Source organism: Delphinapterus leucas, chromosome 2, assembly GCF_059928025.1.
Source record: "Delphinapterus leucas isolate spDelLeu-1000000601 "Yukka" chromosome 2, BTC_Dleu_Yukka2, whole genome shotgun sequence".
Classification (NCBI taxonomy): Eukaryota; Metazoa; Chordata; class Mammalia; order Artiodactyla; family Monodontidae; genus Delphinapterus; species Delphinapterus leucas.
Window position 1 is genome coordinate 10,061,096 of NC_143130.1, and position 22,702 is coordinate 10,083,797.

General features: G+C 38.9%; 1 protein-coding gene across 1 annotated transcript in view; it reads right to left on the reverse strand.

Annotated features, from left to right (window-relative positions):
• Positions 1-22,702, reverse strand: part of MYO3A (myosin IIIA) — a 172,989-nt gene that overhangs the window by 16,677 nt on the left and 133,610 nt on the right. Inside the window, exons 26-29 of the mRNA XM_022580201.2 lie at positions 21,097-21,259; positions 19,370-19,493; positions 16,534-17,446; positions 14,624-14,768 (exon numbers count right to left, since the gene is read on the reverse strand). Of these exons, the coding sequence (XP_022435909.2) occupies positions 14,624-14,768; positions 16,534-17,446; positions 19,370-19,493; positions 21,097-21,259 (1,345 nt within the window). The remainder of the gene's footprint in view (positions 1-14,623; positions 14,769-16,533; positions 17,447-19,369; positions 19,494-21,096; positions 21,260-22,702) is intronic.

Sequence of the window (22,702 nt, forward strand, 5' to 3'; positions counted from 1 at the left end):
CTTCAAAGTGAGGTCACTATGGCCTCACTAATTCAGTATGCTCGGTGTTCTCGTAAGAAGAGGAGATTAGGATACAGACACACACAGAAGGCAGACCATGTGGAGACAGAGGGAGAAGATGGCATCTATAAGCCAAGGAGAGACCTCAGAAGAAACCAAACTTGCCAACACGTTGATCTTGGACTTCTAGATTACAGAACTGTGAGGAAATAACATTTCTGTTGTTTAATCCCCCAAGTCTGTGGAACTTTGTTATGGCAGCCCTAGCAAAATAATGCAACACTTAATCTCATACTTCTTACTATTTTTACCTATGACTTTAAAAAAATAGTGGGACCATGTTTTTGGATGGTGGGCATTATACCTTAGGATCTGATGCCCTCATGCTTCTTCACTGGATATGTACGGGCGGTAGGTGTTTGGAGATGCTAAAAAGCCTAACTGAATCCATTTTAGCTTAGAGACACAGTGCTAAGTGAAGAGCAGACACTCAATATAATTTTCTTAACTGGATCAGTATTGTCACCAGATACAAAAATAAATCCTGATTCTTCAAAGATAAATGTAAATGAAGGAACCCACAAACATCCTGAAAGGAAATCTGGATGACTTCATGAACAACCTAGGGGTACAAATGTCTTCACTAGAACTCAGAAGTCATAAAAAGGTGGCAAATGACTACCAAATACAGACCAACAGAAAAATGGGCAAAAGATGTAAATAGCAAGTTCAAGTTCAAATCCAAAAAGCCAACAAGCATGAAAGGCAAATGAGCTTGTCAGCAGACAAGACAATATGAATTAAAATAACAGTGTAATATCATTTTACTCCAGGCATATTAGCTAAGATTAAAAAGAAGGATAACACTGCTGGACAGGATGTCAGAAAAAGTGAACTCAAACAAATTGTTGAAGGAAACATCTTCTTAGGGCCTTTTAGGAGAGCAATCTATCAAAACCCAAAATGCCTTTCAACTCAACGACTCCACCCCTGGAGGCTTATCCCATAAAAATATCATCAGTATACAAGGACATTTTCAGAGAAGTTTTCTGCAACATTTTTCATAGTGGCAAAAAATCGAAACAAAGTGAATACCTAACAATAGGGGAAAGGTTACATAAATTATTGTGATCTTCATATGGAATACCATATGGCTATTAAAAAGAATGATTTTTAGCTATACCTGTTGATGTGCAGGGATTCCTGCTGAGGTAGTAAGGGAGAAAAGCAAGATGCATAATAAAATAATGACAAAAAATCTCTATATCTGTATGTGTCTGTAAGGGCATTTATGCACATCTACAAAAGATATAAAAGAACACATGTTTTATAAGAGCTTCCTTGATGGGGAGAGTAATGTGGGTTGGAGAGGGAGAATGGGGGTGGGCGGGAGGGGGGAAGAAACAGGAAAAAAAGAGAAAATGAAAAAAATATTGCATTCAAAAGAATCCTGGAATGTATGGTATGGTCACATTTATGTAAAATTATAAATATGCATGAGGGCATGTGCATACTACAGAGACAAAAAAAAAATCCCAAAACGTGTTGAATTTTCAGAATTTCCAATTAATTCTTATATCTTGCAGAACTGACTTTTTTCTTCACCAGGATAATGCTAAATATTCTTAAAGGGTGTCTTCCCTTAACACATGGCCATGTAACTTGGGCAGCCAGTAAGTGAAAATTATTGAGGAATGTATTCAACAGGGTCTGACTGTTCAGATTAAATTTCCCCAGGCTATTTTGTATTTTTGAAGAGCAAACTGCCTGTGAGCTTTTCAGCATACAAATATTTCAGAAAGGCGTTAAGTTTATTTTGCCCTCTAAATTTTTGTTCCTTTGGGGGAGCACAGACACTGCCTGCCAACGTCATTCTAACCCCTTAATTACAAAAGTGACATAAACATTTATAACCACAAATTACCAGCAGCGCATCAACGCTGGCAATAGCAAAATTAGGTTTGTGACTATTTTGTATGATGTGCATGATACGTATTAGCTGGTAAAGGTTGCTGCTATATTAAATAGCCAGAAGGTAAAGTATTTATTTATATTGTAGCTCTGGTAATAATTTCATTAAGCATTTGAGTTGATCAGGAATGCAATGAAAGGAAAAACATCTCAACGTTTTGCATTCAGAAGAAGACAGATTTAAAACTCATTGCCAATATTTGCTCCAAAAAATTGAATTTCAGTATTATTCTCATTTTAATCATAATTATACTATTTTACTTAAGTAAACATGCAGAGTATAATTTGCAAAAGTATCACGTGTATAAATAGGATATTAGCAGCACAGAAATGCACTTATGTTATTGTAATACCTTCCTTAAGAAATCAATTGTTTAGCTTTTGTAAATTCCCATTTACAAATGGACAGTCATGAACTTTAAGCAATATAGGGACCCAGAGGAAATCTTAGAAGGGAGGAGTGTTCACTGCTATTTGTTAAAGGCAAGGTTCACCGTAGTCAGGTTCGCAACCTGTCTGCCTTTCACCTCATCTGCCCTTCAGCCAGGCAAGGCGCTCTTGAACAGAAACGGACGCAGGTTCTGAGCTTGTGTGGACAGTTCAGTCCCTCTGCACTCCTCTCTGCCTTGCACTGCCTCATGCTCTGAGTTCCCAGAGATATTTTCACTTCTCATGGTTGCCCTGAATTGGACCACTTGTTTTACTCCACTCTGTGTTCCCTTGAGTTTTCCTGAGGTGAAGAGCTGTAAGTCTGCTCTGAGTGTCCTGAACACTTCAGGGATGCCTTAGTGTTCAGTGGTCTGGCTCACAGGCTCCCTCTGACCTTCTCAGCAAGCAGGGAGCTGTCAGCCTCCAGCTCCATTCGGAACTGCTCAAGTGATTCCTTTAGTTCTTCTTTTCCTATCAACTGAACACCGATGCCCTAGAGCCAACTCCCACCAGTCCTTATCCTACAGCTCATGGGCTTCAAGCTTTCTGCCACTCTGGTTTGAGTACTTTGCACAAGAACCTTGAAAACTGAGCATTTAGTTTTTCAATAAATTACACTCTTAGGTTTGGGGAAGATGCTGCCCCCAGCCTGCCCCTCCTGTCTCACAGAAGAAAGAGGAGAATAATGCAGCTCTATTTGTGTGGTGAGGCCCACAGACGTCCCCTCTGGACCACCATCTGTCTCTCGGACATGCTCACTGTGTATCTGCCATTTTCTTGTGTCACCCCCGTAGGGCACAGGTCATGGATTAGAGTCCTCAGAGGCTAGTTTCGTCTGGTCCATGCAGTTAGGTTGCTCCATCACCCCCAGCCACCTAGCATACATAAACGGGGGCGCCCTATGAGAAGCATACGGGAATGCACACAGTGACGCTGACAGTGTCTTGAGAGTGCCACCTACTGGGTGTCATGTTGAGCTGTGAGCATGTATCCTGTGTACGACCATCCACGGGACTATGGAGACAAACAACAAAACTACATGCTCACCTGACTGGAGAATAAGGAAAACTCAGGGGTGGCATTTAAGAGCCCCCCAATTACCTCTTGGTTGTTTTTCAAGACCATATTGATCTCTGTCTGAAAAATATATGGGTATATAGCTCGAGGTGAAAACCTACGTTAATTGCTTTTCCGAAGAGCCAAATTTGGGAAAATTATTTATTCACTGCTCAGTTACTTTCTCAAATTGCCCTGTAAAAACCACAGAATAGAAGAATACTACCTGATTTTAAACAAGCAACATTCAGTTTGTTTCTGGCCTCCCCCCACCTCCCTGCCCCACTCATACTTTGTAACAGATAGGTGGTTCTCATCAAGGTAAGGTGAAATACACCAATATTTTTAAAAAGCTACTATTCCTTATAAGGACATGTCTGGTCGCAGGCATGGCCACAGGAGGTGGCAAGACAGCTTTCAGTGGCACAAGACAGCCTGGCAGCAAAGATAACTTATCTGGAGATGGCATTCTAGTCTTCTCCCACCTGGTGTGGAAGCCCGGTACAGGCTGCAGGAACATTATTCAGATTCTTCATTTTGTACAGAATGGACTCTGAAGGTCCAAGGTAGGGAGGGATGGAGAGTGTCCACTCTACTGGAGAGCATGCACTTGGCCCTCCCTCCACCAGTCTCTCTTGGCCCTGTATATGGATGCTCTTGTCAGTGAACCCCCTGACACGGGGGAAGATTAAGCCGACGTATTTACAGGATTCCCATTCCAATTCTGCAGTCTTGTATCCCTAGTTAGATTAGCTAGCGGTTTGCTAAGGTTCTTCCTTGAAAGATGAATTTTAAGGCTGTTTATATTCCATATATGAATGTGCCATTACTTATTAATCATTTTCTTATTGTCTAATTTTATTTTTGGCCATGTACGTAATTTTTCTCTTTCAGCTCTGATTAGTTCCTTAGGCTATGTTCTCATAAGTGGGCTTACTGGGTGAATGACAGAAATGATTTCAATGCTTTTTTACATATTTTGCCAAATCACTTTTTGAAATGTTGCGTCTTTAGTCTCACCATTAGTGTTTGAGGATAATTAAACTAGCACATTCTTGTCACCGTTAAATATTTTTTCATCCCTCCCATTGTGATGAGTAAAAAATAGTAACTTAATTTATACTTTTAATTTCCACGGCAATCATATATATGCTTGTTTTCCATTTGCATTTGTTCTTCTATAAATAAATCAATGTGTCCATTTTTCCATGGATGGTGTTTGTGTTTTTCCTAATGATTTACAAGAGCTCTTTCTATGTTACATACGTTAACCATTTTTCCACTTGTTCTATATATTTTATCCAGTTTGTCTGTAGCTCTTTAACTTTAAATGAGGCTTTCTAATGTCTAGGTTTTAACGTTTACACAGTGCAAATCGACCACAGTGTTTCTTTGTAATGCTTTTTATTACTTCTTATGCTTTGTCATTTCCTAAGCAGAGACTGTGAAATAGTCAATTCATATCATCTGGTTTCTCATTAATATGTCTGGTAAATATTGGGGTATTCAGTATAAGGTAAGGCTGTTTTATTTATTCTCCCCAAATCAGAAAAATTTAAGCATTACATGTCCATTTCTTATTGGTTTGCTGTATATCTTTTGGGGACAGGTTTTCATAAATACTACAGTCGATTTTAGGGCTATCTGCTCTGTTCCATTAATCTGTGGTTGATTTTCGTAACAGAGGCATATGGTTTTAATGGTAGCTTTATATTATTTGTTCTACCATCTAAAAGGCAAGACCTCACTTATAATTATTCTTTTTTCCTGAAATTTACAAATGATATCTAGGGACATTAAGTTCTAAAGAAAATCTCATAGAAATTGAACACAACTTTTTTAACCTAGAAATCAACTTTAGAATATGTTTACATTTTCTTATCTTTCAATCCAGAAACACAGTGGGTCATTCCACTGTCCACCTCTTCTTTTTTTTTTTTTTTATCTTTCTGTGGTTTTCTTGCTAACTTTATTTCAAGGTATTCTATTTGTTTTTGCTCTTATTTCCAATATGTTCTTTTCCCATTATAAATTATTATAGGAAAGCTACGTATCTTTGCTGAATTCTTTTACAAGTACCAATCATTATTTTGGTTCATTCTCTGCATTTTTATTGTCAAAATTCATGTTGTCTGCTAATACTCCTATAATCCTATCTTCTTCTTTTCAATAATCATGCTTTTCAGAAACTTCTGTTGCTGTCCTATTGCTTCAGCTAGAAATTCCCAAATAAATAACGTAAAAAAGTGTTGTTACTAGCATCCTTACCTTCATCCTGCTTTTTAAAGGAACTGCTTTCAGTGTTTTACCATTATTATGATGTTGACAATTGATTTAAGAAATATACTCTTTATATTGCTAAAGAATCTCCTATTTCTAATTAAGTAAGAGTTTTGCTTTTCATTAGGACTCAGTGTTAGATTTTATTGAAAACTGTTTTAGCATTTATCAAGATGGCTTTTTTCTTTTGAACTTTGGATATTATGTTACATTGATATGTGTTATTTGGATAGTCTTTTAATGTAACACGCATTCAATTAGCTAGTACTATACTTCGGAGTTTTACCTCTAAATCCCTGAGATTGATCCATAGCTTTCCTCTTCTTTTTCTCTCCTTTCTCCCTCCTCTCCCTTCCTTCTTCCTAAAAGGTTATTTGTCAGACTTTGCTTCTAGGGTAGATGATCTTCATAAAATAGGTGACTTTCTGTATTTTTCTTTTTCTCCCAAGCAGATCGCACACTATGGAAATTACTTGTTCCATGAATTTTGAATGCACTTGTCTAAAACACTGTGAGTTCCTGGAACACTTTTTTCAAGGGAATTCTTTGACAGACACATCATCGTACTGACTATGTCTTCTCAGAAATTTATACTTTAGCCTCATATTTGTCTCTGTGAAATTGATTGCATTCACAGCATGCCAAGATTTTAATATTATCAACTATAGTTATTATAATACTGTTCTTATTTCTATTTTTTGTGGCTTCTTTTTTAGGTAATTAGTCTATTTTGTTTTATTTTCAAAAAATACTATTTTAGCTTCATTTAGATATCTGGTATATTTCTGTCTTATCAAAATTATTTCTCTTTTTGTGTTTTTCCTGGGGCTGAAAAATACTTGTTCTCCTTTTTTTTAAAAAAAAGAAATCTTACTTTACATCCTTTTTTTATTATTTTCTCTCAGTTAATCATGAAAACATTTAATGATCTGAATTTTCCCATGAATGTAGATCTGGTTGCATTACATTCATAGTTATATATATAGTTATATATATATATATATATAGCTATTCTCATTTTTATTATTTTGAAATAACATAACTCTAATTATAATTGCTTCACCTCAGATTTCATACTGATTCTTAATTTTAAGACTTATTTTTACACTTCTATCTCAACTGCATCATGGTCAGAAAATGTAATCTGGTTCAGTTCCGATATTTGGGAGTTTATGGACTAGCCCAGTATGTCTGTAAGAAAAATTTTAAAATACACTAGACATTTAAGAAGGTATTTTCTCTATGTGATATGAAATGATAAACTCCATGTGAATTTACCTTGTTGACTATATTATTTTGTCAAATATGCTATGTAATTTCCCTTTGAACTGATCTCGTAGCTAAGTAATATGATGTCAAAATATGTAAAGAAAAAACTGTTTCCTCTGCTGAGGACATGGTTAGTCTTTTTTTCGTGCATTTTTTAAATCAGAAATTTAAAGGGAAGTTGGGGGGAAATATACTGTTCATTGCCCTCCTGCTTCCATGGCAGCTCCGTGTTCTCTGTAGTTTAGAATAGATAAAAATTGTGGAATGAGAAGAAATAATTTGAGTGCAAAAAATTTAACTATTTCCATTTAATGCTTCTAGGTCAACTGTTCTGTTGGAATTAAGTCAGTTAACTCATCAAAATCAATAATTTACACTTGATAATTCAGAGTGTAAACCCATGTATGGCAAACTGCTTTTATGGTTAGTATTTAATATAACTGAAATGCTAAAAATAAATGATACTCACTGAACTGTAAGGTTGTAAATAAAATCATTTGTTTTTGGATACTGAAGGTTGTCGTTTTTTGAAAGATTTGGGGGGAATTAGTATTATTTCTTATGAAGAGAGAATAGTAGCAAATAAATGTAAGAAGATAAGTGATCATCAGAGGTATGTTGGGAGGAAAAGCAATATAACTTCTGATCTCTCTTTACTTTCTACTCTTAATGAAAAAAAAATTCCTATAAAGTATGTGACCCAACATTATTTGAGCTACCTGGTCTTCACATGGATATAAATATGTTTACAGGTACACGTGCAGACATATTCTTGGGTAGTTTGCAAAATGCATTTCTAGGGCCAGCATTACAATGGTAAATTGACAGGCATACCTTACAACAAATACCAAATCTGCACCATAATAACTGAAAATGTTAGGACTACTGCATGAATCTAGATGCCATAAGAATTCAGAAATAAATAGATTGCTCTTTTCTTCTGACATTTACTCTGAAAGCATTTTCATTATATCTACTGTATGTATGCATGGCAAGGGACTGCTTTGATTTAGAGTTGAATTTACCGATGGTATTATGTAAATGAAGCATGGGAATTATCATAATGTCCTTATTTGTTAACCTTGCAACCCATTAAAAAAATTACAGCCTGTTGGACAGTCACAGCTTCTTTGTAAAAAGAGAGAAAGAAAATATGCTTTTGTGTTACTAGGGTATATTTATCCTACAATTAATCTTTTTCTTCCTTCACAGAGGTCAACACAATTGCCAGGTGCACCATGGTTAAGAAGAAACGCCCCCTCCCCCCAAAGGAGCAACTCTGCACATTATTCAAAGTGAAATAATGCGATGTCATCGTATACTTCTGAATACAACAGCATAGGCTCTGTGATCAGATGGCCGCACTCTAGTTATATAAATCCTGTACTAAGTTCCTCTCAGTGAAAATGCAGGTGCAGTTAACGCCTATCAATTTCAATTTATAATGATTATTATCAAAACAAAGATATAAAACAAGCAGTTCGTGTACTTACCTAATTTTATTTTTAAACTTCTTAATTAGTTCCTCAGTTTTCACTTGGCCATTACTTTACTTTCTACACTTTCCCACATTAAAAAATATGTCTCACAGAGAGAGAGCCTTATAAAATAAGGTTACAGCTTGTTAAAATAAAGTTGAAAACTTAATTATTCTCATTTATTATCCACGTTTTCTAGGGCTTACTTTTTTTGTTTGTTTAATCTTTTATTATAGAAAATTTCAGACATTCACAAGAGTAGAAAAGGACAGAATAGGAGAATGAACCTCCCTGTACACATCATTCAGTGCCAACAGGTATCCAGCCCAGGCTGAGTCTGTGCTCCTTTTCTCTTAATCTGTCTTTAAATCAAGCTGAACCACCAGATAACCATACATTCAAGATATATTACTGGCCCCTTCACTGTGTTCACCACACGACCATTAGACATGATTATAACTTAGAATATCCTGATGAATTTTCAAAGTGACCTCTAGAAAAAATTTGCTTTTGTACTTTTTTTTTTTTTTAAATAGATCTTCATTGGAGCATAATTGCTCCATAGTACCGTGTTATTTCTGTTGTACACCGAAGTGAACCAGCCATATGCACACATATGTCCCCATGTCCCCTCCCTCTTGAGCCTCCCTCCCACCCTCCCTATCTCAGCCCTCTAGGTCTAGGGCTTTCCTCAGAATAGGTAAGAAGCTTTCCCAGGTCACTTTACGTAATCCAGCTAAGGCTGATTGAGTTGTTACAACGAAGTTGGGCGTAGCAATTATTTGAAGATGCCCGTAGATTTTTGAGAAGCATGAGATAATGAAAGTTTCAGGTGACTATTAGGCTTACTTTAGTGACATAATTATTTGTAAACTAGCTTGATTTGGTCTTCCAAGTGAAATTCTTCATGGGGAGGTATGGTTTGCCAGGAAGGTCAGTGCTGCAGCGGTGGCCTGTTGAACCCCGGCTGGCAGGTTCCACAGCGTATCGGCTAAATGTGCCTCTGCAGGGGCTGGCAGCTGCCTGCACGGCGAGGTTCCAAACTGCGGGCTTAGCAATTCTGATGATCTAGGGAGACAGGACCTCTATACATTAGGCCTTCTACAATGTAAGGCCTTCCCTGACTAGAAGTTTAAAAGCGTACAACATACAAAAACAAATAAACATTTAAAGAATGTAATGTGACATTTTTTTGTTTTAATAAAAACAAAACTTTTAAATCTTTGCTCCACTGCCCACTGTACTTTGCTCCACATATAATTCTTGGAGGAAATGAAACAGCTTTCCAGCCAATTAATAAGCCATTATTAAATGTCTACGGTGTGATGAATAAGTGTGCTAGGGTAACAGAAAAATGAATATATAGTACATGGCATGGTCCTGCTTGCAAGGGTTGAAAATCTGACTGAGGAAGACAAAACCAATCTACATGAAATAACTTGAGGATAAGCAAACATGGACCGTGGTACTGATAATCTACTCCCTCCTATAAGTGCATCTGAATACCTGTGTGGGGTTTGTGATGTCTGAAGGTATGTAAGTATAACTGGGAAAATCACTAGAATTGGAGGAAAAGGGAACAGGTGGTGGAAATTCTTGGTTTAAATGTGGTCAGAAGATTGGCAAACCCAGGCTGGTTTACAGAGAAATTTAGGATGGAGTTTGATTTTCCTGAGGTAAATAAGCACATCCAAAGGTACAATAATGAATCTAGATCCCTTGCAGGGATTAAATATTGACCAAGCAATATCTGGCCCAATTTGTGACCTCAGTTTGAATTCTTTGAACTATATTTACTGTGAACTTTTATAAACTATTCAAGAAATTTTTTAAAAAGCTGCCTAGATCATTAAAATATCTGAACACAGACTACACCTAATAACAAAACCCGGCAGATATCGGAGGGTGAATCTCCCAGAAGTAGCACAGTGATTATCAGCATCCCCCTTTCCCTTTGTGTCTATTCACAAACGTTAGGGAAGTTGTAAGTAACTGTTAACATATAGGAGATTCAATGGATATTTTATAGTTCTCTCCCCACTTGCTCTGTCAGCATCATCCTGCATAACATCTTTAAAACCCTCTTCCTGTGGCTTCTGAAGTACTGGGCTCCCTGGTGTCCTTCCCACCTCTCTGGTTGGTCCTCTTTGCTGGGTCCTCTCTACCTGACCCGTACATGTCTAGACTCACGCTCTGGTTCTCTTCTCTTCTCACCGTAGGTGGATTTCCTGGACGATCTCATCTACTCAACGGCTTCAGTCACCATGCACGCGTCCACCCGCCTGGCAGGTCATCTACCGACTAACCTTTGCTTAAGACTGTTGACTGTCTCAGCCACCACTTCATCTGGGTTAAGTGGTCACAATGTACAACAGTTCAGATGTACAAAAATGTCACTTGATCTTCCTAAAACTCGACTTAATTCCTCCCTCTTAGTGCTCATTTCGATTTTCTAGCATGACGTTACTGTTAACGAATCCTAGTTAAACTCAGTTGCTTTCCATTTTCTTAGTGTCTTCTGAGAAAACTTAGTCATTCTGGGTTTCTGTTTTCTCCCCGGGCCACTGCATCTCCCAGTGTCCTCCCTTCCTACTTGGTTCTGGGTTGTCAGGTCTGCCCAGACCCCTCTGTGTCTTCAGGCCACTTCAGGCCCTCTCTCAGGCACTTCCTCTGCTACTCTCAGGGACAGGGGAAAATTCAGATGTTGGCCAGGCTGGCCTTCATTGAAGAATGAAGTGAACTATTTTGACTTTCTAGTAAAGTTCTGCTGCTTTTAGGCCTTTTCAAAGTCCCTGACAAAGCAATCTTGAGAAAGAAGAAGAGTGGAGGCATCACACCTCCTGATTTTAAGCTAAATAAAAAGCTAAAGTAATCAAAACAGTACGGTACTGGCATTAAAACAGGCACATAAATCAATGGCACAGAACAGAGAGCCCAGAAATGAACCCAAGTATATATGGTCAACTAATTTTGACAAGGGCATCAAGAATACATAATGGGGAAAGAATAAACAGCACTGGGAAAACTGGATATCCACATGCAAAAGAATGAAATTGGAGACATCTTACACCATACAAGAAAATCAGCTCTAAATGGATTAAAGGCTTAAACGTAAGACCTGAAACCATAAAAATCCTAGAAGAAAACATAGGGGAAAACCTTCTTGACGTTGGCCTTGCTAGTAATATTTTGGATATGATACCAAAAGCTCAGGCAATAAAAGCAAAAATCAACAAGTGGGACTACATCAAACTAAAAAGCTTCTGCACAGCAAAGGAAACCATCAACAAGATATAATAGACAACCTACAGAATAGGAGAAAATATTTGCAAACCACATATTGGATATATTTCAGACAATATCCAAATAACCAAAATAAGGAACTCATGCAACTGAACAGCCAAACACACACACACACACACACACACCCACCAAGCGACCAGATTAAAAAATTGGCAAACAACCTGAATTGACATTTTTCCAAAGAAGACATGCAAATGGCCAACAGTATATGAAAGAGTGCTTTCATACAAATCAAAATCTCAATGAGATATCGCCTCACAGGTATCAGGATGTCTATTATCAAAGAGACAAGAGAAACAAATGCTGGCGAGAGGATGTGGAGAAAAGAGAACCCTTGTACACCTTTGGTGAGAAGGTGCATTGGTTCAGTCATTATGGAGAAGAATATGGAGATTCCTGAAAAAACTAAAAATACAGCTACCATATGATCCAGCAATCCCTCTTCTGGGTATATATCCCCCCAAAATGAAATCAGTACCTTACATGATATGTTTATGTTCACTGTAACATTATTCACAATAGCCAAGATAGGGAAAACAACCTAAGTGTCCAGCAACAGATGAGTGAATAAAGGAGATGTGATACACACACACACACACACACACACACACACACACACACACACAGAGGAATATTATTCAGCCTTAAAGAAGATCCTGCCATTTGGGACAACATGGATTAACCTGGAGGACATTACGCTGAGTGAAATAAGCCAGGTGCAGAAAGAAGAAAAACCTCATGGTCTCACTTACGCGTGGAATCTAAAAAAGTCAAACGCTAGAAGCAGAGAGCAGAATGGTGGTTATCAGGGGTGGGGAGGCGGGGGAAACAGGGAGATGTTAGTCAAAGGGGACAGAGTTGCAGGTGTGCAGGATGAATAAGCCTAGAGATCCAATGTCAGCACAGTGACTGCAGGTAATAATACGGTACCGAATCCTGGGAATGCGCTAGGAGAGTGGATTTCAGGCGCTCTCATCACACACACGCCAAAAAGGCAACTATGTGAGAAGAAGGCGTTAATTAGCTTGAGTGCGGTCATATTTCGCCAGGTATGCGGGCCTCCAATCATCACGCTGTGCACCTTAAAGCATTTTCAGTAAACACACACACACAACACACGACACACACAAAACTCCCTGGACGGTCAAAAGTGCAGGTCGGGGCAAAACACTGGCGGCCTCCACTCCCCTCCAGGAAGCGTCCGCGGCACCCCTCCACCCCCTGCTTCCTGCTGAGCCCTGGGCTGAGCTGCTTACCCGGAAGCTCCCTCCAGCACCTCACCGCCCCGCCTTCACCAGGGCCTCTGCGCACACCGCCACGAGGGAGGCTGAAGCCCCCGAGCCCCTCCCTGCTCTGCCGGTCAGCAGGCCTCTGGGCAGGGGGCATCGGTGGCATTCAAACTAATGGGCCTCCGGACTCTGACTTGCCAAGCTGCTTCTTCACGTCACGAGGTCTGGGCCAGGGCCTGGGAGCAGCAGGTCCGGCAAGGGTGGACACTTCGTGGCACTGTTTTTTGTTGTTGCTGCTTTTAAAGCTTCACACAAGTCTTGAAAACAATGTGGCAGGATAACTGATTGAAACATTAAACTATTTTTCCTTCTTCCCATATCAGACAAACAGCCGGGCTCATCTTAGTCCTTCCCTGCCTAAGGGACTTCCAGGGAAGTTGCCTGAGGTTAGCAGCGGTCCTGCCTTTGGTAACAGCCAAACTCACTGCAGAGGTGGGGCCTGGTGCCCTGAGCGGGCGAGGGCCTCGGAGAAACAAGGACCAAAGGAAAATAAATGCAGATTCTCCCAGACAGGGCCCAGCAGGGCCATGGGTGGCCGCCCCTGGGGAGGTGGTAAGGCTGCAGGGAGGAGGGCTACTGGGAGCGTGTGCGAACCTGGTAAGACTCCTGACACACCCGCTTCCCAGCGTCTCCTTCGCGAATGGGAGCAGCAGAGCCTCGCGACTTGTAGAGATCGTGAGGCCAGCTAGGAGATGAGGGTCACAGCAGTATCTGTGGGCAACTAACTAGTGACTACAGGCTTTACCTGATCCTTTGGTGGCTATATAAGGCCCCGGGGCCCTTGCACAGCCCTGGGGAAGGGGAGGTCTGATAATTCCTGAGTCTGAATTCGCCACCAGTTTAGTGAATGTGGGCAGACAGTGACTTAGGCTGATAAGAAGAAAATTTAATAGTGCATCTGGGTTTGTGCATCTGAAAGGAGATTTGCACCTTCTACTTAACATACAGATTTTGACAGAAGGAACAGATATATTTCACTTGTTTGCTCCCGCTTATCCAAACTGCACCCTGCTCCCCAACCTCCCCCAACTCCATCCCTTTCTACTCCCTTTTGGCGTCATATGCCAAGTTCTAGTTAAAGTGTATATAAAGGGAAAAAAGAAAAGAAAAAGAAAAGAAGAGGAGCGCTTCCCTGATGGCGCAGTGGTTGAGAGTCCGCCTGCCGATGCAGGGGACATGGGTTCGCGCCCCGGTCCGGGAAGATCCCACATGTCGCGGAGCGGCTGGGCCCCTGAGCCATGGCCGCTGAACCTGCGCGTCCGGAGCCTGTGCTCCACAACGGGAGATGCCACAACAGTGAGAGGCCCGCATACCGCAAAAAAAAAAAAAAGAAAAGAAGAGGAGAATGAAATCAAAAAAGGTAGGGGGTATGTGGAACATTCTGGAAAAGTGTGTATCTACTTATAAAAAATGAAATAAAATGAAGGCTCTTGCCAAGACAGAACACTGTCACCTCAAATCTGCTATAGAATAAAGGTGGGCAACTAATAAACAAAGTATCTGGCTTTGCCTGTCCCTTCGGGAAGTTCCAACTCTACCCATCTTTACCTGAGATGCACTGCTGAGAAGAAACTCGTCTAGTAATTGGCTTATAAGGATAGACACCCAGATAAAGAGGCTTCAGTTGCTGTGACAAAATCATTTCATTCAGTTTTTTCTGCAGAATGAAATATTCTTCAGATAGCTTTGTTATCTAAAAAGAAGGTCACATATCAGATTAAATCAAGGTAGAGAATTCAGTGAGCTCCAAGGTACACTGGGGTCTGGTCAATTCCTGAACCGCTCCCCCTGGGGCTCTCATGTACTTCTTCTCCAGGGCTCACCCTGACCCCGTACCAAGGTCGGACAAAGTCCTCACTTGACAAAACCTCCCCCTTTGCGCTACTTGCCCATCTCACATCTTCCATTCAAAACTGTCCAACATATGACCCTCCAGAAGCACTCTCTCCTGATAACTCCTTCCCAGGGCCCCTAAGATCTGGCTTCCATCCTTAGCATTCTGCTGCCGCGGCTCTTCTGCTTTGATCCTGAGGAGCCCCTCTGCTGGCTGTGACTGTGTTGACCTCCCTCCTTTCCTGTCCAGGCTTCTTCGCCTGACTTCAGCACTACCCTCTCTCTTCTGGTTCCTCTTTCCATCCTGGCCCCTCTGCCTCTACCTTGTCTGTTAACACGGCTGCCCTGCAAGGTTGAAGGTGGGGCTCCTGCTCTTCTGCCTCTAGCTCTGCTCCCGGGGAGTACTGAATCCACTCCCACGGTGGTTTTGCCAGCTGTAGGTGGATGCCAGGCGATTCTACATCTCCTGAATGTGGCAGTTGCTTGGCAGGTCAGGGCCCTAATCTCTGCTTTGGTCTTTAGAGTGAGCAGATTTATCACAAGGAAGGGAAGGACTGCCTGTATATTAAACTCAATATTTCCACGTGCTTAAAAAAAAAGTAGAACAGGAAGGGACTAAATAAAACAATGGCAGATCTATGACCAGCTAGGGGTTGGAGATGTTTGGGCCACACTCGTAACAGTCAGGGGGTGTCCAAGGGCAGTTATTGTGTTTCTTGGGGGCTTAGCCACCGTCAGACAAAAGGCAGAGTTTAGAGACTCAGCAGTAATAGGTGATCCTTCTTTGAACCCATTATGACATTTCTTCTATGATTTCAAACACTATTGACTACCCTGATAGTACATATTCATTTATAATATGCATTTTAGAGGCCACCTAGTGAAAATCCTTCACTTTACACAGGACAAAATAAGGGTGCTGACACATAAAGTGATTTTCTCAAGGTCAAACACCTAGAAAGAGAGAAAGAGCCAGAGTGGGGCAGGGACAGGGGCCTGTGATCTCTCCATAGCACTAATTTATCAGAGTTCCATGTACACCTGGGAGAAGCCCTAAAGCCGACTGCCCCTTCTAGAAACAGCTGAAACACGCCTACCAATAGCACGAGATATTCTCCAAGAGGGAATTTTCCTTTGTGGCTTTTCTTGATGGTTCCTCATGGCCATGACGGAACATATAGACTGTCATCTTCATTGCATATATGCTCAGTAATGCTACCATCTGATTCTGATACCTAATTATGTCTTCTCAAAATTTGGGGTACAGAAAGCATAGACTTTAGAGGATTTTGAAAACTTTTTTTTTCAGCTATAATGGAAGATCTCAGATACATGGAAATTTGCACTGTCAGATGCCAGCATTTTAGTAGGCTGTATAAACCAATGACTAGTCTCCTTACTACACAAGATTTCCATCGCATTTTATACTATTTTTATCATAGAAATTTGTTTACAAAATTTATGGCTATTCAAATGGCACTGTCCCTGAGATGTTTTATTGAAAAGGTTTGCAATCTCATCAAAACAGATGAAACAATATATCAGTTATCTATTGTCTGTTTAACTTGGTTATCGTGGAGTTCCCAGAGATCTGTACCAGTAAACAAATCTGTTCGTTTACATACCTGTTTTGAAAAAATTGCCAAATCACATGCTTCTTTTTCTGAAATTGCTTTTGAGTCTCTATCACTCTTCATCCTGATGTTACAGTATTCCTCAAATTTTGCGGGATGGGAATACAAAGTGTGAGTATTTCTTGCTACTTCTGTCGGTGTTGCAACCGCTTTTTGATTTTTAAAAGAAGACATCCTGTCCTTCCTTAACTGCTGCCCCCTCTTGTAGCCCCGGTATTTGCTCTGAATGAACACCGCTGCTTTGTCTTCTTTTTCCTGGGCTTGCATTGCCGGTTCGATTTGCCTCTCTTGGACCATCCCATGCCTCACAGGGTTCCTCTGATGACTGCATACTGGGGCATTCTGGGTGACCACGGACATCTTCTTTTCTTTTTCCTTGCTATTCGCATCTTGGCAAACCGACCTGTGGCTAAGACTAGGTTCTAAAGTTTTTCTAAAAGAAGGCTGCTTAGGAGCTGAGGTCTCCTGTGCTAACCAAAGTCCTGGGTAGCTTGGCCTTTCTGATATGGCCTTCCTTTCTAGATATGCTGCTTTTGAGTCTTCGAAATTCCTTTCCTCTGTGTAGCACTGATAATAATTCTGGACCACAGTGTCCTCCTTTTCCATTTTCCTTATCTTACTATTTTCTTCCAAGTCTTTCATATACTTCTTATTGGTGTTTACTTCTGCCCAAGGGTCCCCCACCAGATACAATTCTTGCTTAGCCTCTTCCTCATACACATTGTTCATTTTTTTCGGGGTCTGATATCCTCTGTTGTTACTTTCCATAGCATTCGTGGATTCCCCCTCAGCTTTGAAAGTAGAAGTCTTCACTACAGATGTATTCCCCTTGTTATTTGGAGCTGGAATGACTGTTTCATTAGTAGAGACTGCATTCTCTGTCTGTTTCTTCACAAAAGATTCCCTGTGTAAAATATATTGCATCGGAATATATGATACTAAACTAGAGTTTATTACCTTGTTTGGCAATAGCACATGTTACATTATGTTGGGAGAAAAGCAAAAGGGACAAAGAAGCTCAAAATAAAAACTTATCAAGTCACAATAATTGAATATTTCCCCCAAAATGTCCTCTCTAGTGACAACTGTGATGGCTACTCAAATAATGAGAAAACTAGCTTCAAATTAGAGTGAGAAATATCCTAGCATAATTTCACTTACTGAGGTATCAAAATCCTAGGAATTTAATCACTTCAAGATATGTCCTTTTCCAAGAAATTATCTTTTTTGCTTCGTTCACGATTGTATTTCTTCCAAAAGTAGCAGAGGGTACAGAGTAGTGCGAAAAGATGATTATGGTACATTTATTACATTAAGAAGACAAGGAAAAAAAACACATTTTCCTCTTTCATAATGTTCTGTGATAGCCATCATTTGTTAGTATTTGTCACAATTCTGAAAGATTTGAGAAGAGTTAAAATAATAAAAAGCTAGAAGGTGATGTAGGAACAAACATAATGTTGGGTGTTCAGTTAGTGAGGGCATACATTTAAAAACATGCTCATCGAGTCCCTAGATTATTAAAACATATTGTAACTCAGCAGAAACCTTTGAATCTCTTGGTAGCCTTTTGTTTCTTTAAGAAGTCATTTTGCTTTTTAGAGACATGAAAAACGTTGGTTACTTAGTTTTACATTTTATTAAAGTGTCATGTTCTCTTGTAAACTAGCAATTTTATATACAATGGTGAAAAACCACTGGCTGTTAAATTTGTTTCAGCTTCAAGACATTAAGATTAAATAGGAAATTAAAAAAAAAAAAGATATGTCCTTTTCCAAACAAAGTACCTACAGTAAGGAGATGGGGAAACTATATCTACATTTGAGACCAGTAAGTAAGTAGGGTATGTTCACTAGGTTGCGTGCTGTACTTTGATAAGCTCTAAGTCTACGGATCACAGAAAATATCTTACAAAATTCAAGGAAAAGCAGTGTCCCTGCTATCGTTCATGATCTTGTTCATGATACGTTGGCCAAAATTTCACAGTTGTTCCTTTATTAATACCCTTTTGAAAGGACAGTTGGAATGATTTCCCCTTAACTTGAAGATAAGATCTTCTTTGAGGAGGAAAGTCCTCCTGAGTGAAAGGAGGTCACTGGTCATCTGAGTGAAATGACAACAAACTCTCAAATAGGATAAAGAACACAAAAGTGGCCACGGGGTGTCGCTGACATTTGATGCATCACTGTCAGGAACCTGGTTAGGTATGAGAAAGACTGTGGACTTTTATTTGTTAAATTTTTATTGGAATATAATTGCTTTACAATGTTGTGTTAGTTTCTACTGTACAGCAAAGTGAATCAGCTATATATATATATATATATATATATATATCTCCCCTGGTTTTTTGGATTTCCTTCCCATTTAGGTCACCACAGAGCACTGAGTAGAGTTCCCTGTACTCTGTGCTATACAGCAGGTTCTCATTAGTTATCTATTTCATACATAGTAGGGTATATATATCAATCCCATTCTCCCAATTCAGCCTACCCCTCCTTCCCCCCTTGGTATCCATAAGTTTGTTCTCTACATCTGTGTCTCTATTTCTGCTTTGCAAATAAGTTCATCTGTACCATTTTTCTAGGTTCCACATATAAGCAATATTATATGATACTTGTTTTTTTCTTTCTGACTTACTTCACTCTGTCTGACAGTCTCTAGGTCTATCCACGTCTCTGCAAATGGCACTATTTCATTCCTTTTTATGGCTGAGAAATATTACATTGTATATGTGTACCACATCTTGTTCATTGTGGACTTTATTCTGTGACTTTCCAGATGTGAAATCTATACTGTCAAGATGGTATAAGAATGAACATTATTTTACCTTTTATTTTCAAAGTTTTTCTTGTAGTCAAATTCCTGATCTTGAGTCTGAATGGCTTTTACTGCTGTGTTTTTCGTGTTAACAATTTCTTTCCTTTGTTTCCTGGCTAGATGTCCTCTTGCAGCTGAAACATATAAGGCCCAGAGCAGTGTTAATTATAATAAATAAAAAGCATTACTTCAATGGGTAGAAACAAATGGCTTTTCACCATCAGTGCCAAAGAGGAAAATGAAATTAAAGATTCCAAATAGAACAGGTTCGAAAAAATATGGTACTCATTAAGAAGACTCTTCCAGGCGACAAGCTTTAGCAAGAAAATAACTGAAGTAACTTTCGTATTAAGGGGAGTATTAAGATGAAACTAAAATGATAGAGATGAGCTAAGTTGATGAAAAAGACAACGTGTACTCACCATTTGCTTAAAATCTGCTAATGCTTATGTTTCTTTTATTTCTGCCATGTTCAGCTATTCATGGGAGAAAACCCCTATTATCTAAGTATATGGTTTGAACCTTTTGGCCAATTATTCTTGGAGCCAGATATATTTCAGAATTCAGACTTAAACTTTTTAAAAAAAATTTTTAGAAAAGTAATTTGGAACAAATAACATATATTCTGTAAAATTCCCCATGGTAAACCAGCATTCCATAGTCAAACACATGAATATTTCTCCAGAAAAACATACAATTCTTACCAAGTGGGATGAATAAAGGACTGTGAATATTAGGTCATGTTTCACTTCCAAATGAGTTATGAAAAACCTCTTTTTTCAGTGTTTTATGAAGTTTGGAATTGTGGATAAAGAATTAAATCCCAAATTGCAGGGTTTGCATTTTTGATGTCCCAGTGAGAAGTGATGGGCTTAAAATTCCAAAAGATGATGATGAGCTCTTATGGACTGACGGATTGGAACTGGACCTTGAACTGAACCTTTTGAATGTCAGTCAGCTACTCTGCCCACCACATCAGTGTTCTTCAGAATGTAGCTTGCAAATAAATAGGGGATCATAAAATCGATTTAGTGGGCCAAATCTAACAACTAGAAATTAAATGGAATAAACCAGAATAGAAAAGTATCAGAATGCAGTGCTTGTAGTATGTGTGTATATCGGGTTACAGAGTAAAATACATTGTTTGTTATGGGTATCTAGTCAAAAGTTTTTGAAAGATATTGTATTAAGCCATGCTGTGTTCTAAATTTAGCTTTTAATAGAAAAATGGAAAGTGAAATCCAAAGTCTATTAATACATTTAATAAAAACTTGTGAAATATGATTATAAATATTATTTCCCTACAGTTAACAGAAGGAAATGGATGCCCTTTAGCAGAGTGAGATTTCATTAAGTTGTCAAAAATTATGGCAAGTGTAACCTTTGGAATAAAGTAGGGAAAATGTTACTGCCCAATGGGTTATAGTAATATGATTCTTGAGATCTACAATTAATTCAGTCACTTGCTGTATCTTGCACAATACGTCAATTGTGTTTCATTGTGACAGAAAATTTGAAAATTATTTTCTTTAAAACAAAACATTTGTTCAGATATTAAAAGTGTCAGTCACTACAACAATCATTCAGATTTAGCATAGAGAAAGTATCAAGGTAACAGAGTTTGGAATTGAACACGAAAGCTACATAAGAATTGGAGGTAAGTAAGATTTGATTTCATGCACACATCTAAACACAGCATTATGTTCTGTTACACAGTGAGATGGTCTGAGTGATTACCTGACTGTATTATTATAGCGCTCTCTTTCCTTTTCTTCTGTATTTTTTGGTATCTTCTTGAACCCAAGAATCCTCTGACACAGGCTTGAATCAAAATAAGCTTGTCGATGGCTTCCTTTCGCATTAAATTTAACTGTTCCACATGATAATACTTAAGGAACACCTTAAAGGAATTAAAATAAAACACAAATAAAACTACGGCATGCAGGTGTGAAACAGTCATGTGCTGTGCTCTGAAGACTAGATTATATTCTAAACATTTTTCGATTTTGGAAATCACTATCTTTTGCTTCTTTGGCTTGGATGTTGCTATCACATTATAGATTTTTATGATTGAAGAAAACCCCTCTTTGAGAAGGAATATAGTTTAACAATCATAGTGTTTATTTGCAACAGGTACCTAGGTTTTGTTGGATAGGCCAATATGAGTGGAGGATACCAAGCTCTTTTATCAAAGTTTTAGCATCAGATACTCTGGGCAAAGTTAATTTTTTATGCTTTTTGAAAGAAGAGATAATTAAACTTCCCAAACTTAAAAATCTTACAAATCTATTTGTAAGAGAGAAGACAATTATAGTTAGAGGAGTTCATTCACCAAATGTTTACTGAGACCTATTCTATGTACTTATCTGCTGGAACACAAAGGTGAACAAACCAGGGGCACTGCCCTGCAGGGGCTCACAGTGTTGTCAGTGGAGAGAGTAAGGCAGAGAGAGGGTCCCATGCAGAATGAACAACTTTCTCACCGGACCCAGCAGCCACTGTGAAGATAGGAGGGCTGGTTTTTGATGATTCTAAAATCAAAATGAATCGGAGCAACAGGGGAGCCTGAAGGCTCGGAGCTGTTCTCAACTAAGAGTTTTCAACCACTGCCAGGAAATAGGAAGGTATGTTTTTTTTCTTTTAATGGCTAAATTTACTAATGAAAGTCACCTCAAAGAGAGTTTATTGAATCCACTAAGAAGTCACTTGAATTCAAATTTAAGAGCTGAGTCATGAGACCTGGTAACCCTGACTGTAGAATTCTCTCAGCACTTAGAAGCCTGGCACCAAGGGCCAACAGTTTAGCATCACAGGTTTTGATTGAATTTAGTTTTAATTTCTACAGGACTCTAGATGCTAATATATTTAGTCTATTCTACTGCCGACAATTCATTTAAAATTCAATCTATCTAAAAAGGTCATCATTTTTTTTTGCACAGCATTAGGAATGTTCTTATATTGAATACTTTTATCCATCTTAATGAGTCGGAAAAGGTGAAGTGGAAAAATACAAATAGCTTTAAAATGCTGCTTAAATATCCCGCAAAACTGGAACTGCAAAGGGCCTTTTTACAAGTTAAAACTCCATTTGAAGTTAGGCCTGTGTTTCAGACCATAAATCATGAGATGTCAGCCTGACAAAATTCACTTTTGTGAGAATCTGAAAGAAAATGGTGTGAATAAAAAACATATCTTTGTAATGCTCAGGAATTCCCCTTACTAAATACTAAAGTAAATATGGATTACTGAATATGTAGGACACTCCGTATAAGATAAACACTTTGAAAATTTCCTTAAGTTGTTACAGGCCTAACTTTTCTTTTTTTAAACTAATTTTTATTGG